The sequence below is a fragment of the Phacochoerus africanus genome, chromosome 6 (genome assembly GCF_016906955.1).
Source record: "Phacochoerus africanus isolate WHEZ1 chromosome 6, ROS_Pafr_v1, whole genome shotgun sequence".
NCBI lineage: Eukaryota > Metazoa > Chordata > Mammalia > Artiodactyla > Suidae > Phacochoerus > Phacochoerus africanus.
This window is the reverse complement of record NC_062549.1, coordinates 104,362,555-104,377,331: the sequence shown is the minus strand read 5'-3', so window position 1 is coordinate 104,377,331 and position 14,777 is coordinate 104,362,555. Positions and strand designations below refer to the sequence as shown.

The following is a 14,777-nucleotide window of genomic DNA, read 5'->3' as shown; positions in this document are numbered from 1 at the left end:
ATAAATAATTGTATTCTGCCTGCTCTTCACTTAAAAACATGTACTTATATTTCTATGTGGTCCCGTTGGGGGCATTACAGCAGTGTGAACTGAAGATGGGCCATGGAGTTAAATTTGTCTCCATGTTAACTAAAGGGTGATCCTGAGTGATAGCCTTAGCCTCTCGGTTCCTCTTCTCTTCGAGGCAGATAGTAAAACCCACCCAAGGCTGTTGTGAGGATTAAAATGTGATGAGAAGACACACTCATCAACACGCCTGTTTCAGCAAAGGAACACATCAGCCGGGTTGGTTCTCTGAGTTGTGTATGTGAATGTGTGAGTGTGTGTGTGGCGGGGTTGTGGGTTTGGGTGTGTTTTCTATGTCACGGTAAAGAAAGAAGAAGGAGGCACGTGGTTAAGCTCGCAGGAGGTGGATTCCATCGGTGTTAATTTCAGTTCCTTTTGTAAGAAGAGCTCAGAATCATAAGAGGGAAACTTGCCCCAAAGATGAGCCTCGCATGTACAACCTTGGCCAGCTTCCTCCTGATTTTCATTGTTTCCAACAAAGGTAAGTTGTTGTGTGGGTCTCCCCTGTCACCATCAGAAGCTTCTCTGGAGTCCTGAACTGAGCATAAAAGTCAAAGAATTCACAGCCTAGCTTTCCCTGGCAGCGAGTTACCTCAGTAACTCTCTTGCTTTTTATAGGTACAGTCTCTCAAATTACTGAGGTTGTCTGGGGCACCGTGGATCAAAACATCAACCTGGACATTCCTGAACTTTCAAAACATGATAATGTAGATCATATACGATGGCAGAAGAATGAAAACAAGATCGCAGAATTTAAAAAAGACAAAGCAACTCACCCCGTGAAAGACACATACAAGATGTTACCAAATGGAACTCTGAGAATTAAAGATCTGAAGAGAGATGATGAGGGTACCTACAAGGTAACTGTCTATGCTACGGATGGAAAATACATGCTGGAGAAAAAATTTGATTTGCAGATTCTAGGTAAGTCTTTATCCCCTAAATTCCTCCATCTCAGTACAGGTGCTATTTAGCAAGTTGGGGACAAGCGTTGATGAGATGCCCTGAGCCCTGACCTTGGCCTTGGGGGAGCCGTAAAGGAAGTGGAACGCACCCCTCCTGCCTGGGTGCAGGCTCCAGGGAGAGAGAGAATCCACAGCAAATAGACCCTCAAGTCTATACACCTCAAAATCTCTCTTCCCTGGTTATGGGGATGCCGGAGAGTGCAGAATCTGTATTGGGATGGCATTAACCAGGAGGAGGGGAGTAGATGGGTAGACGGAAAAGGTGGCCATGCCAGGTAAGGATGAAAAGGCAAGCTAGGTATGGGGCTGGGACAGGGATGCAGACTGGAAAGCAGTGGGTTTCCATGCAGAGAACCAATTTCAAGCCAGGATGTCTTGAAGGCGTCCTTGTAAGGCAGAAAAGGGCTGGAAATAATGAATTTAAGGATGAACAGCCCTTGTCTCTAATCTACTCACCATCAGTAATGATCAAAGGTAGAAGGTGATTTTTGCTGATACCTGTAGAAAACACACCAGGGGTGGCTTTGGACATCCATGCATGTCCTGCGAGGGCAGCAGTGGCTTCCATGGAAGCTGGAAGCATGAAGACCAGTCCAGAAGCTGCTGCTTTAATCCAAGTGCAGTAGGAAGGGGCTGCTTTGTGAGTCTATTCATGTTTCCCAGTGGAATCAGCTGAAGTGCTAGGAAAGTCAGCAGCGCTGAGTCCCATCCCAGACCAATTAAATCAGAGTTTATTGGTGCTGGGCCTGAGCATCGCAGGGGCTGAATTCCCCCGGTGATTTTAGTGAGCAGCTGATGACCACCGGCCCAGACAAAAGGATGCCCATAAAATGTCTGGAGAATGATTATACTAAGGGTCCTGTGTGGAGAAAAGAGGAACAAAGCAGCTTGAGCTTGGGAGAGAGGGATGAGAAAGTGGAGCTGAAATGACGACCGACGGTGAAGGTGTTCCCGCTGCGGCTCAGCGGGTGAAGAACCCGAGTATTATCCACGAGGATGCAGGTTTGATCCCTGGCTTTGCTTAGTGGGTTAAGCATTCGGCGTCAGCACAAGCTACGATTTAGGACGCACGTGTGGCTCAGACCTGCAGTTGCCGTGCCGGTGGCATAGGCCAGCAGCTGCAGCTCTGACTGGACCCCTAGCCTGGGAACTTCCATATTCTGGACGTCATCCCTAAAAAGAAAAAGAAATGACACTGAAGTGGTCCAGGGAACAGGGCATGGTTCCCAGGTCCAGGGAACAGGGCATGGTTACTAAGTGAGGAGAGGAAGCTGTATTTGGCTTGGAAAGAGAGGCAGGAACCCTAGCACAAGCACCAGCCAGAGATTCAGTGAGCAATAAACACTTCTGTGCTTCACACAGGAAATGCCACCACAAAGAGGGCCCCCTTCTCCTACCTAGCGTCACCCCCAGCCCTGTTCTTAGCACATGGACCTGGTGGCAGCCCCCCTCCAACCATCACAGACACATCAGCTCCCCTGCAAATGACAATTCTCCACACCTCAGTCCTGCAACAGAATGGGGAGTACATTCCAGAATGGGGTGAAACAGAATGGAGTCAGAAGGGCCCTCTCCCTGTGGGCTCTGGGGACCACATGTCATGACTCCTGCCAGCCTGGGCTTGAGTGTCCTGTTTTGAACTTGAGCTTCATATTTGTGTTTTGTTTAGTGTGGCAGTGAGGATAATGGCCCCCAGCAAGGTGTCAGGGCTTTGCTACATGGTCTTATTTAAGATTCCCCCAAATCCTGAGAGGTAGCTGTTATTATCCCCTTATTATCTATAGGGAAACAGAAGTGGCTTGACAAGAGTAGAATCAGGATCCAAACCCAAGGCTGTTTTTAGTGAGGACAGTGACATTCCTTTCTGCCATCCCCCCCACCCCCAAACAGCTTTATTGAGATATAATTCACATACCATAAAATTCAAACATTTAAAGTGTAGGATTCCATCACATTTAGTATATTCACGGCATCGTACAACCACCGCCATAACCAATTTTAGAGTATTTTCATGACCTCAAAAACACACCGTCACTCCTCAAAAATACACCCTCACTCCTCAAAAATACACCCTCACGTCCTCTGGCCAAAAAACAGAGATCTTACCAGGAAACAACAGCCACTTCACTGTGTGTGTGTGAGAGAGAGAGAATATCGCATAGCATCTCAATTTGTGGTCCGGTCACTGTTTCTTGCCACATGGCCTTGGGCAAATTCTCTATCTGCTCTGAGTCTGATTTTCATAGTAACAACTCCCTGGGCTGTTTAGCAGGACAAACTTCAGGGAGGCAATTAAGCATAAGTGCCAGGTGTGCCTAGGACACCATGCCTGCTTCCTCAGGGCTGATGCTCTCCCCATCTCTTTGTTCATCCATGCTTCTCAGGCTCCAATCTTGATACCCACATCGCCTTAATGAAGGGGCTGCTGCCCACGGATGAAGAGGCAGTAGGAAGCCCTTTGAAAGCAGATATTGGTGGGGAAGGAGTATGTCCTAACAACCTGGAATCAAAGAGCTCTCAACTGCAAGATGTGCCCACTCAATCAGACCATGCCTCTCGTAGGAAGTTATCTTACAGAGAAGATATAACAAAGATATGACTTCCAGAGGCTGTACATCGCTAGGTGGTTTCCATGAGTGAGATACTGGAAAGGATCTTCAAGTCCCCAGCAATTAGCAACTTAGTAATTAAATCAAATATATGTAATTTTAAAAGATGGTGGATATGTGTATTTATTTGTATTCCTAAAGGAAAGAAAGCGCCATAGATCAATAAAGGAAAAAGGGCAGAGTAAAAAAAAAAAAATCATATGATCCGGTTTTAGATTTTAGGGCATTATTTATACATGTATGCATGCATAGAAAACACTGGTAAAGAGAGGCACTGAGGAGTTCCCATTGTGGCTCAGTGGATTAAGAACCCAACTTAGCATCTCTGTGAGATACGTGTTCAATCCCTGGCCTTGCCAGAGGGTTAAGGATTTGGCATTGCTGTAAGCTGTGGCATAGCTTTTTAAAAAAGAAGCTATCCATCTGCATAATGGGTAGAAAGATGCGAAGAGAAAAAGGTGGCGAGTCTGGGTGGGGAAAGAGAGGGAGGATGAAAAAAAGGGCAGCAGTTGGTCCTGCAGCTCGGAAGTGGTGGATAAGCATTTGGACCCTGCCCCTGTAATGCCAAGGCCATGGCCTTTTCTTCTTTCATGACGCAGCCTTCGAATACTCTGGTGTCAGAAAAGGAGAGGGAGAGAGTACGTGATGATGAATGTAACAACTACCACCAGTATTATCGGTACCTATCACTGTGCCAGGGCTTTGTTGCACGTCCTCCCTGTGATGACAGGTGGAGAATGTCTTTCTTATCTTTCTCTTACGGAGGAGGGTGTCCAGCCAGGCTCAGTGAGTGGCCGAGCAGCTTTGGGAAGCTGAAGGGCTCTCTCGCTCCAGACCTTGAAGGCCACACCTGGACCCCTGCTCACAGGCCCCTATTAGGGCAGAGGGGATGGGGACTTTGCAGTGTGACCAAGACCCCTGGCTCACATGTGCCAGTTCCTCCAGGATCAAGTTTCTCACTACTCTTGAAGCACATCCCCCCCAAGCTCCTGAACATATGAGAATCAGGATGTGGTAAACCCATATTACTGAACTTGGACTTACAGGAGTAGGCTCCTCTCCTGACTTGTCATTTATTAGTGCCACTTCTTGGACCATGCATTTAACCTCTCAGAGCCTTGAGCACTTCATCCGTAAACAGGAAGAAAAACTGTTCTCTTTGGCAAGATGAAGTATAATATATCTGAAAGCATTTTTAAGGTATAAAGTAGCACATAAACATTTGATATATTTTTACTAATAGAGTGTATCTATAAACTGTATCAGAAATAATTTTTTCTTATAACTGGAATCTAATATCCAGCACAAATGAACATCTCCTTAGAAAAGAAAATCATGGACTTGGAGAAGAGACTTGTGGCTGCCTGATGGGGGGGGCGGAGTGGGAGGGATCGGGAGCTTGGGCTTATCAGACACAACTTAGAATAGATTTACAAGGAGATCCTGCTGAATAGCATTGAGAACTTTGTCTAGATACTCATGTTGCAACAGAAGAAAGGCTGGGGGAAAAATGTACTTGTAATGTATACATGTAAGGATAACCTGACCCCCTTGCCGTACAGTGGGAAAATTAAAAAAAAAAAAAAAAGAAATAATTTTTTTCTGAATGTGTTGTATAAATAAACTAAAATAGAAATTATGTTTTTAAATAGGTAGGGGGTCTTTGAAATTGTTTCCTGGTCCTTAACTAGCTCAATTTCCCCTCTATAAATTCGTATGTCTTTTACAGTCAATTAATTGCCTAATAGGAACTGGATCTTTATTTTCTTTTCAGATGGGGTCTCAAAACCTGTAATCTCCTGGAGCTGTGCCAACAAAACGGTGACCTGTGAGGTAGCAGAAGGAAGTGACCCTAAGTTAAAACTGTATGTAAATAAGTCCACTGCCAGAGAAGGTCGTCAGAAGGTCATCCTGTGGAAGTGGAGCACCAAATGGAGCACATTATTCAAGTGTGTGGCCAGTAACAATGCCAGTGAGCAAATCAGCATGGTGACCATCAGTTGTACGGGTACGTGGTGGGCACTGATCTGAACTTCCAAGGTCACTGTAGCAGCACCCCTTCCTGGCCCATAGCAGAGGACTGCTCAGGGGCGTGGGTGCTTGGGCTGGGAGGCAGCCTTGACTCAGGATGGGAACTGAACACATACCTCTTTCCCCTGGAAATCCTTAAGGGAAGACTTAGAGGAGAGAGCAGGTTGTGTCCTGTGATTACCTGTCCTGGGAATCTTCTCAGAGAGCAGGATTTAACCTCAGGCAATGAAAGAGATTCCCTCCAGAAAAAAGCCTTGCTGAGTTGATGAGATAGAAGGAGCTTTGAGGTTATCCCATAGAGACAGATAGCCGCTTCCCAGAGAGGCAAGGTGACTTGCCCAAAATCCCACAGCTAGTCAGTGACCGTGACTGTGACTCCTAGGACAATGCTGGAGAAGGAGTAAAGGAGATTCCTTTCTGGAGGGCCAGCACCTCCCATCAGAGCAAGGGCAGAAGGGCCACAGAAACCCTGGGCATTAGAGGCCCGCAGAGAGGAAGCGCTAGAGGCGGGGAGGACCGTGAACACAGTGGAGCAACGCTCTTCCTGCCTCAGAGCTGCCCTCCCAGCATGGTTGCTGGCACTGGAAGTCCCCAGACTCCAAGAGTCTGCGTTCTTCCCTGGACCTCCAGCTTGACATGACCCCCAGAAGTAACTTTTGAGATTCCACCTGCCACAGTACTCAATTCTGGGCTGGGAGCTGGGGCCTGGGCTCATAGTTTGGATCTGTCTGACCAGGACAGAGTTCCCTCTCCTGGCTGGGCTTCAGCCACCTGGTCCACAAAGATTAAGCCCTGTGATCTTCGAGAGTTGGCTCCTCTGATGCTCTGCGGTGTCTTTTCAGTGCTGTCTGCTCAACCCCCTGCAGCAAAATTGAGCACAAAAAATAGTCATCTGGCCAGAGGCCCTCAATTTTTCCAGCAACTATGGCTGCTCAGTGACCCTAGGGAGCAGCCCTGAGCTGGTGTGAAGTCAGAAGTAAGGCTTTCTAATATACTCCTTGAATTAGTTATCAGTTGCTGCATAATAAATGACCCCATATTTAGTGGCTTAAAACCACAAGCCGTTATTGTCTCAGTTTCTGTGGAACACAAATCTGGGAGTAGTTTAGCTGGATGACTCTGGCTTAGAGGCTGTCAGGAGGCTATAATCCAGGCAGTGGCAGGGGCTGGGGGCCGTCCGTCAGATGCAGGGGCTACTGGGGAAAGTCCGCTTCCAGGCTCACTCATGGTGGGCACTGGGCTGTTCCCAATGCAGCAGCTAGCTGCCCTCAGAGCAGCCTATGAGAGCGCCAGCAAGAGCCCAAGACTACAGCTGTGGTCTGTTTGTAACTTCATCTCAGGAGTGTTGGCTAGCCTACCACTCCTGCTGCATTCTATTCACTAGAAGCCATTCAGTAAGTCCAGCCCACAGTCCATCAGAGGGGACCCCACAGGTGGGACACCAGGAGGCAGGGGCCTGTGGAAGCCACCCTAGAGTCTGCCAGTCACATGCTTGGACCAGAGTTACCTCACCTGCTCATGGTGCCACCAGCCATTCCTCCGTGTCCCTCCGTCACTAAGGCACAGTGAATGAAGTCGTCCCTCCTCAACTCCACAGGCTCTCATCCCCCTTCAGGAGACTCTGGAGTAGAGTTGCCAGACTGAGCAAATAAAAGACAGTATAAATATGTCCCAAATGTTGCGTGGGACCTACTTATGTGAAAGATTATTCATTGTTTCCTTCAAGTTTAACTGGCATCCTGTATTTCATCTGGAAACCCTACTCCATGTTTATTTTAACTACATCCCATTGGTATACACATGTGTGTGCATTAGGAAGGGAGGGCTCTAGGTTTGGAAGACTGCGACAGTCCTGCCCCTTAGTCTATGGGGCAGAATAGAAGCCAGTTTAGGAAAGAAGCCACTAGAGAGATGGGGGAATACCCAGCGGCAGTCTGTGTGTGTGTGGTTGGGCGGGGGGCGGGGGGGGGGAGCATTGAGGCTGTTCTGGAAGACCGTTAAAGGGATCTGGATGTTTTGTCCAAAAAGGCCAAGGCCAAGGCAGAGGGGAGCAATGGTTACATGGATGTCTTGGCTCAGAAAAAGTGGGTATGAACTTGAAACCAAACTAGTTGGAGGAAGGAGCAGATTTGGACACATAAGAAGGACTCCACCACAAACACTCCCAGGCACATTATGGCTGAGAGGGAGTGCAGGAAGGAGTGTGGCTGGATTTAGCGACTGTGAAGACAGAGTCTTGAACAGCAGAGACACAGCTGCCTCTGATGCAGGCTGGAATGTTCCCCACCGACAGCACCCAGAGTGTTGTGATGCACAAACGTGCAAACAGACTGTGTAGGGCGCTCCTATATTCCTAAGTGTGCCCAGGTAAGGGCCTGGTTGCCCCGTCTGAGGACTCTGAGGGAAGACCAGCTAGCAGCTTAGTTCTGTGCTCCCCAAATGTCCTAGGCCTGCCATGGCCCCCAGGTCAGGCTCTGGGACATCCTCAGCTCAGCCCCAGGAAGACTCCAATAGCCCTGGCCCTTCCGCCAAGCAGGCAGAGCCTAAGGGACCTCCCCTTCCTTTCCCAGCCCCATTTCACCAGCACTTTAGGATTATACCTGCTTTTCTACTGGAAGCCCCTTCATCCAAGAGCAGATAGAGGTAGTGTACCTGGAAGGCAAAGAATGGGTCCAGAGAGAGACTTGGGAAAGAAAGCAAGAATTCACAAAGCACTGCAGTCTGAAAACCTGTTTAGTTTGGTATCTGAGCCTCTGGCTTACTCCTACGGCTCATCCTGAGCTTCATGTGTAAATGTCTTCTCAGGAATGTCTGGCTACAGACAGGTTTCCTCGTGATGCTGGGCTGAGCTCTGTTCTCCAGATGTACAAGGCCCCTGACACCTGGCCCCAGCTGCTGCCTCTCTGACTGCTATTGACTCACAAAGAGGCAGACAGCCCAGCACCCCTCCCGGGAAACTGCTCCCAGAAGCGCCACTACACAGAGGTGTAGCCAGAGCAGGCCCTCATCTTTGTGTGTAGTTTTACAGTTTACAAAGCACTTCACATCCATTATCCGATTGACTTCCAACAGCCACCTGCAATGTAAATTCATTATCTCCATTTTTTCAAAGAAAGGAACAGGCTCAGAGAGGTGAAGTAACTTGCCCAAGATCACACAGCTCTCACCTTGAAGAGCCTGCACATTTCTCTGAGCACAGTCATCGTTATCCCCATGGCGTTATAGTGACGGAAGGTCTGTGAGCTGAAGATCAAGCCCACTGCTACTGCTCACACACCGCGTGTCTGAGGTTCTTGCACAGTCCAGGGAAAATCTGGCAGGGGGCTGCTGGTTCTGAGGGCAGAGAGCTAAGCTAGACACGTGAAATGGGTACTCGGTCTTTGGAAACTGCCTGGTCAAGCAGGTGAGGAAAAGATCATGTCATAGAAGGGGAGCCAAAGATGCAGCTGGATAAACAATGCAGGAACATTGAGACAAGGGGCTGATTAAAGATCACTCGGGAATGGAGACTGCGAGGCCTCGGGAAACTCATCCTCCCTCTCTGGGCCTTGTCAGCGAAATCAGAGGTTACGCTTGACTGTCTCTAAGCTCTTTCTCAGATCTAAACTTCTGTGACCTTCTGCTTGATAGGGGGCAGGGGACAGTGCCTTGGCCCCTGAAGAATCAGGCATTTCAGGTCCAGGAGAGCACTTCTCCAAGGAGCCTTCTGAAGGGGTTTATCTTGGACCCCGCACCTCTTCAGCTATTGATCCAATTCGCTAGCCTCCGTGAATGTGGCCAGCTCTTTTATCCGTAAGACAAGAGGCAGGGGTCCTGGAGTCCTTGGCCAGAGCACTGAAATGGCCCCTCTCCCCAGGACCCTCCTGTCCATCCTGCCTGTTCCTCTTGCAGGGCAAGGTCTGGATATCTATCTCATCATCGGCATCTGCGGAGGCGGCACCGTCTTCCTCATCTTCATAGCACTACTCATATTCTACACCAGCAAGAGGAAAAAGCAGAGCAGCAGGAGAAATGGTAAGCCCCCTTCCACTGTCCCACCGCCCGCCCAGGTGAAATCCCCGTGGCAACAACACATGGGGCTGGCACTTAGAGTCTGGAAAGAAAATAATGGAGATGAGGCGTTTCAGAATGTCAGGGCTGTAGCCGGCGGTTACAGTTTGTTCCATTTTGTGGTTAGCTTGATTTTTGAAAAACACATTCTCAGTGGTGACAATGTGGGAGCTTTGAGAAGCTCGATCCAGGACAGCCTCACTGGAATCCACCACCACAAGGCTGTGGGGACACATTTTGAAGGAGCCCCATATAGCTATGTGGGTAGAAAGACTACCTTCAAAACATCATTTCTGTGAACAAACTTCTTGTCCTCTCCCGAGGGGGTGGCCAAGGTGTGTTCAGGACCAGGCTCCTAGGAATACAGGTAAAATTTCAGGGCATCAGGGAATCACAGGAACACACTTGTGCTAAAACTGGGTGTTTATGCCCCCTTCTCAAGTCACTGTTCTGAGGTGTCAGGGCTACGAGTGTTTCTTGGTCAGGCCTGTCTGCCAACCAAGAATGAAAACGTCAGGCTCACAAGTGAGGAACTGGCTTGAGGGTCGGCCAGGACACCCAGGGCAGTGTGTTCAGATAATGGTGCTTCTGTGGACACTGGGATGGGGGTGTTGGGACTCCATGCTACAGGTGGTATACAGCAACTGGTATCCAGCCATCAGCAGGATATGTGGCCAGGTAGGTGGGTCCCTTGGGTTCTGGGCAAGCTCACATTCACGGCAGGACAGGGTCCCCCCACATGGGGTCTCTCCCCAGAGCAAACCCTGAATGCCCAGGCCAGCTGCCTGTGGAACCACCCAAAGACATGGTCTGAATCTCCCCAGACAGTGGTGGCCTTGAGCCACTTTAGATTTAGCTTCCTTGCTTTAGACTTCTTTCTGCAGGCCTCCTTCCGGTCCCTGCCCCCAGCATGGCCCCACACTTCAAAAGAATTGTTTGTTGAGTCCCACAGGCACTCACAGCTTCCTCACTTCTGGGCCCTACTCAGGCGGTTCTCTGCCCCTCTTTTCCCTGCAAAGGCTCTTCCCCCACTGCCTAATGGTCAAAGATTGTGTATTCTTCCAAGGTGGACCTTACAGCCACCCCATGACAAGGCAGTGGCTCTCTCACCAAGCTGAACTGACCCATGGGCTAACTAGCTCTCATTGACAAAGCAATTGGCTGTCAGGCACTGATCTCTGTAATAATGTTTTACATTCATTATCTCATCCAACTTTCCGAGCAATCTTACGAGATAGATAATATTCTTTCAGATGAGGAAGTTTAAGTTCAGTGGGGGATTTTTTGTTTGTTTTTGGTCTTTTTAGGGCCACACCTGTGGCATACGGGAGTTTCCAGGCGAGGGGCCAAACTGGAGCTACAGATGCCAGCCATAGCCACAGCCACAGCCACAGCAACACCAGACCCAAGCTGCATCTGCAACCTACACCACTGCTCACAGTAATGCCAGATCCTTAACCCACTGAGTGAGGCCAGGGAGCGAACCCACATCCTCATGGATACTAGGCGGGTTCGTTACCGCTGAGCCACAATGAGAAGTGCTAAGTTCAGTGGGGTTAAATGATTTTTCTCACATCCTGTGTCCAGGGGGCTGAGTCAGGATGAGGGTAAGGTGAACAAGGAACCTAGGCTGTGACAGCTTGAGGAGATCTGCACCCTCAGGGTCAACCCTGCCTTGTACAACCCCAGGAGTTCGGGCCTCCTTTAGTTTGGGGCCCCGGTGGCCTGCTTGCTTCACCCTAGTCCCAGCTCAGGGTTGAGTAACCAGGAGATGCAGAGGGGGAGGAGGACACTAAGGCTGGAGGCATTCCACGGAGCCAATACGTGGGCTGAGGCTGAAGGAGCGAGCGTGGGCATGCCAGGGCATACCATCCCGCTCTGACTGGCAGGCTGCATAGAGCTGTAGCTAACCTTGTCCAAGCCTGCCCGGGGTCTCAGCCCCTCGGCCACACCCCACCCCTCCTCCCAGAACTCGTGGCTCTTTGCCTGCACCTCTCTGGTGGCCCTGGACCCGTACCAGAGACACTGTGATGTGCAGTCCTAGTTCCTGTCACTCACTTGATTTTAGGCTTCCTGAGGTCCATGCTTGTGTCTGAGCCACTGCTGCCACTTAGCAATGGCACCTAACATCTAGAAGATGGGGAGTAAGTATTCAAAGAACAAATGAACAAAACAGTTGTGGTGGGGGGGGTGAGGGCGACAGGTAGTAAATGAATGGCCCAAGCTGGCCATACAGGGATGGCAAAGGACTCCGGCTGGTTTCACAGCTGGGAACTGGGATTGGGGCGCAGAGTCTTCCCCATGGCCTCCTGGGGGACTTCTGCTACCTTGGGGTACCAAAGATGGCACAGAGGATGTGTTTTTCCCTTTCTGTGCATAGAGCACACCCGCCTCTCTCCACCAAAACAACACCCTTTGGCTTTAAGTTTACATATTCAAAGCCACCTGAGACCTGGATTTCCTGCCATCGGAGGAGGCTGTTTGGACTCACATTGTCACCCAAGAGGGTGATGCTCAGAGAGGGCAGGGGCTTCCTAAGCCATGTGCCCCGGACTGATACGGGCGGCCCTGGCTTCCCCCAGGGAGAGTGTCCTCTTTCTAGCTTTCTAGAGCACTAGGGGAGCACAATTAGGGTAACCTAGGGCGCAGGGACTGGAACACCTAACCTGTAGCACAAAGGAGGCCAAAGCACCCAGTAGGACCTTCCAGGTCTACAGCATCTGGGCATCCTCAGAGATTTCCTGCTTGATTTTTTTTTTCTTTTTCTCTTTTTTTTGCCATTTCTTGGGCCTCTTCCTGAGGCATATGGAGGTTCCCAGGCTAGGGGTCTAATCGGAGCTGTAGCTGCCAGCCTATGCCAGAGCCACAGCAACGCAGGATCCGAGCCACATCTGCAAGCTACACCACAGCTCACGGTAACGCCTGATCGTTAACCCACTGAGCAAGGGCAGGGATTGAACCCGCAACCTCATGGTTCCTAGTCGGATTCGTTAACCACTGTGCCACAACGGGAACTCCCCTGTGTGATCTTAAAACAAGCAAAGGAAAAATTACATTACTGTGGGTCGTGCACTTGTCTTCATGGACTGCCACCGCAAAAAGCAGAAAATCCCAGACTGGTGACCAGAAGAGGAAGTCTTTTTCTTTCAAACCCAAGAGGATGGGGCTTGCTTATGAATTTCTGAGAAACCAGTATGTTTTTAAGGGCTAAAAAGACCCTTGCAGGAGTTCCTGTTGTGGCTTAGTGGTAACAAATCCAACTAGTATCCCTGAGGATGTGGGTTTGATCCCTGGCCTTGCTCAATGGGTTGAGGATCCAGCCAGCACTGCTGTGAACTGTGGTGTAGGTCACAGATGCAACTTGGATCCCATGTTTCTGTGGCTGTGGTGTAGGCCAGCAGTACAGCTCTGATTCGACCCTTAGCTTGGGAACTTCCATATACTGCAGGTGTGGCCCTAAAATGACAATAAAATAAAATAAAATAAAATAAAACAAAATAAAAAGCCCCTTGCAAATATCCCAACCCCTCACCAGAATGTGGGTTGAACTGCAGCAGAATTGGGAGAAAGGCAGATCTAACAGAAAGACCCATGTGGAGGCAGGTGGTTACTAAGTCCTCTCTAACTCCTCAGAGACTACGCCAGGGCTCTAGCCCTGAGGAACTCGCAGCTGGTCCCTAGGATGACTCAGAGGCAGCGCTGGGGTCTGAGCCCTCTCTGTCCCCTGGAGACCCAGACACAAAGCCCTCCACGGGTCTTCTTGCCCCCGGCTCCCTGAGTTCTCCAAGGCCTGGGCTCTCACTCTGTCTTGCCATGGGCCTCTCTGTCTCCGCCATGAGACCTGGGACTTCTAGAGGGTGAGGTGGCTTCTGCTTTCTCATGGCATCCCCAGAGCAGCTAGCACAGGAGGGACACTCAGTACCAGTGACAGTGATCTCCATCGTACCTTGCCGAGAGAACTCTTCAGAGGTTTTATTGTTGCAGATGAGGAGCTGGAGATAAGAGCGAAGAGAGCGAGCCCCGAGGAAAGGGGCCGGAAGCCCCATCCATTTCCAGGCTCAACTCCTCAAAATCCGGTCATTTCCCAAACTCCTCCAATGCCTGGTCATCGTTCTCAGGCACCTACTCCTCGTCCCGGGCCTCCTGGCCCCCGTGTCCAGCACCCACAGAAGAAGAGGCCTCCTCCTACCCCGGGCATACAAGTTCACCAGCAAAAAGGCCCTCCCCTCCCCAAGCCTCGAGTTCAAACAAAACCTACCCATGAGGCCAAAGAAAACTCATAACTCTGTCTCCTGACGCAGTTGTCCCTTCCCTCTAATTAAAAGGGAACAGAAACTGTCCTTTCCTGTAAAAGGCACTGTGGAGTTTCTCCACTCCAGGCGCGCATGCTAGCCACTTCCATCAATCGTGCTCTGCAGGGGGACCGGGACAGCTCCCAAGCCCAAGACCCACAGCCCTGTCTGCACCATCTAACTCAGCCCTGAGGCCTGACATCTGGAGTCTCTGGCCTCCTCCACCACTCCAGGAAGGGAAAAACCGTCAAAGAGTACGGATTAGGATGATGGGTGAGCACAAAATCCTGGAGATCTCTCAGCCTCTGTCTCACACCATATGCAGGCATCAGATATCAAGCAGAGGGTGTGGCCGTGTCTTGTTGCAAGCAGCCTGCCTGCTGGAGACATGCTTGTCATTTGCTCACCTCATTGGGAGTAGAAGTGAAATAAAAGGCTTGACCTGACACCAGTGTTTACTCATTGTGGAAAGGAGCCCAGCATCCAGCTATGGAATCAGAAAGAGGTGTGCTGGTGAGGTACTGACAGTAGGACCAAATTTGGTCATTCCAATTCAATGGTGCCACCTTAATCCCCATCAGAATAACCAGAATCCACTCCCCAGGTCTCATCTGCAAAGCTGGACCCACAACCTACTGGTAGATTTATATAATGAGTTGAAATCTCTATGTACAAACTTACAACAAGGGGCACCAGAAACCATAATCTCACTTTGGGTCTCACTTGCTTGGCTCTTCAGACATGGTGAAAATGAGCTGTAGAAC

The 14,777-nt window shown here is 49.8% G+C and overlaps 1 protein-coding gene across 1 annotated transcript; it reads left to right on the top strand.

The window, feature by feature from the left end:
- The first annotated feature begins 384 nt into the window (after positions 1 to 384).
- CD2 (CD2 molecule) lies at positions 385 to 14,459 on the top strand. Its single transcript, XM_047784915.1, has 5 exons — positions 385 to 547; positions 685 to 990; positions 5,415 to 5,648; positions 9,563 to 9,685; positions 13,706 to 14,459. Exons 1-5 carry the CDS (start codon positions 487 to 489, stop codon positions 14,002 to 14,004), a joined length of 1,023 nt encoding a protein of 340 aa, XP_047640871.1. The 5' UTR covers positions 385 to 486; the 3' UTR covers positions 14,005 to 14,459.
- The last annotated feature ends 318 nt before the right edge of the window (positions 14,460 to 14,777 follow it).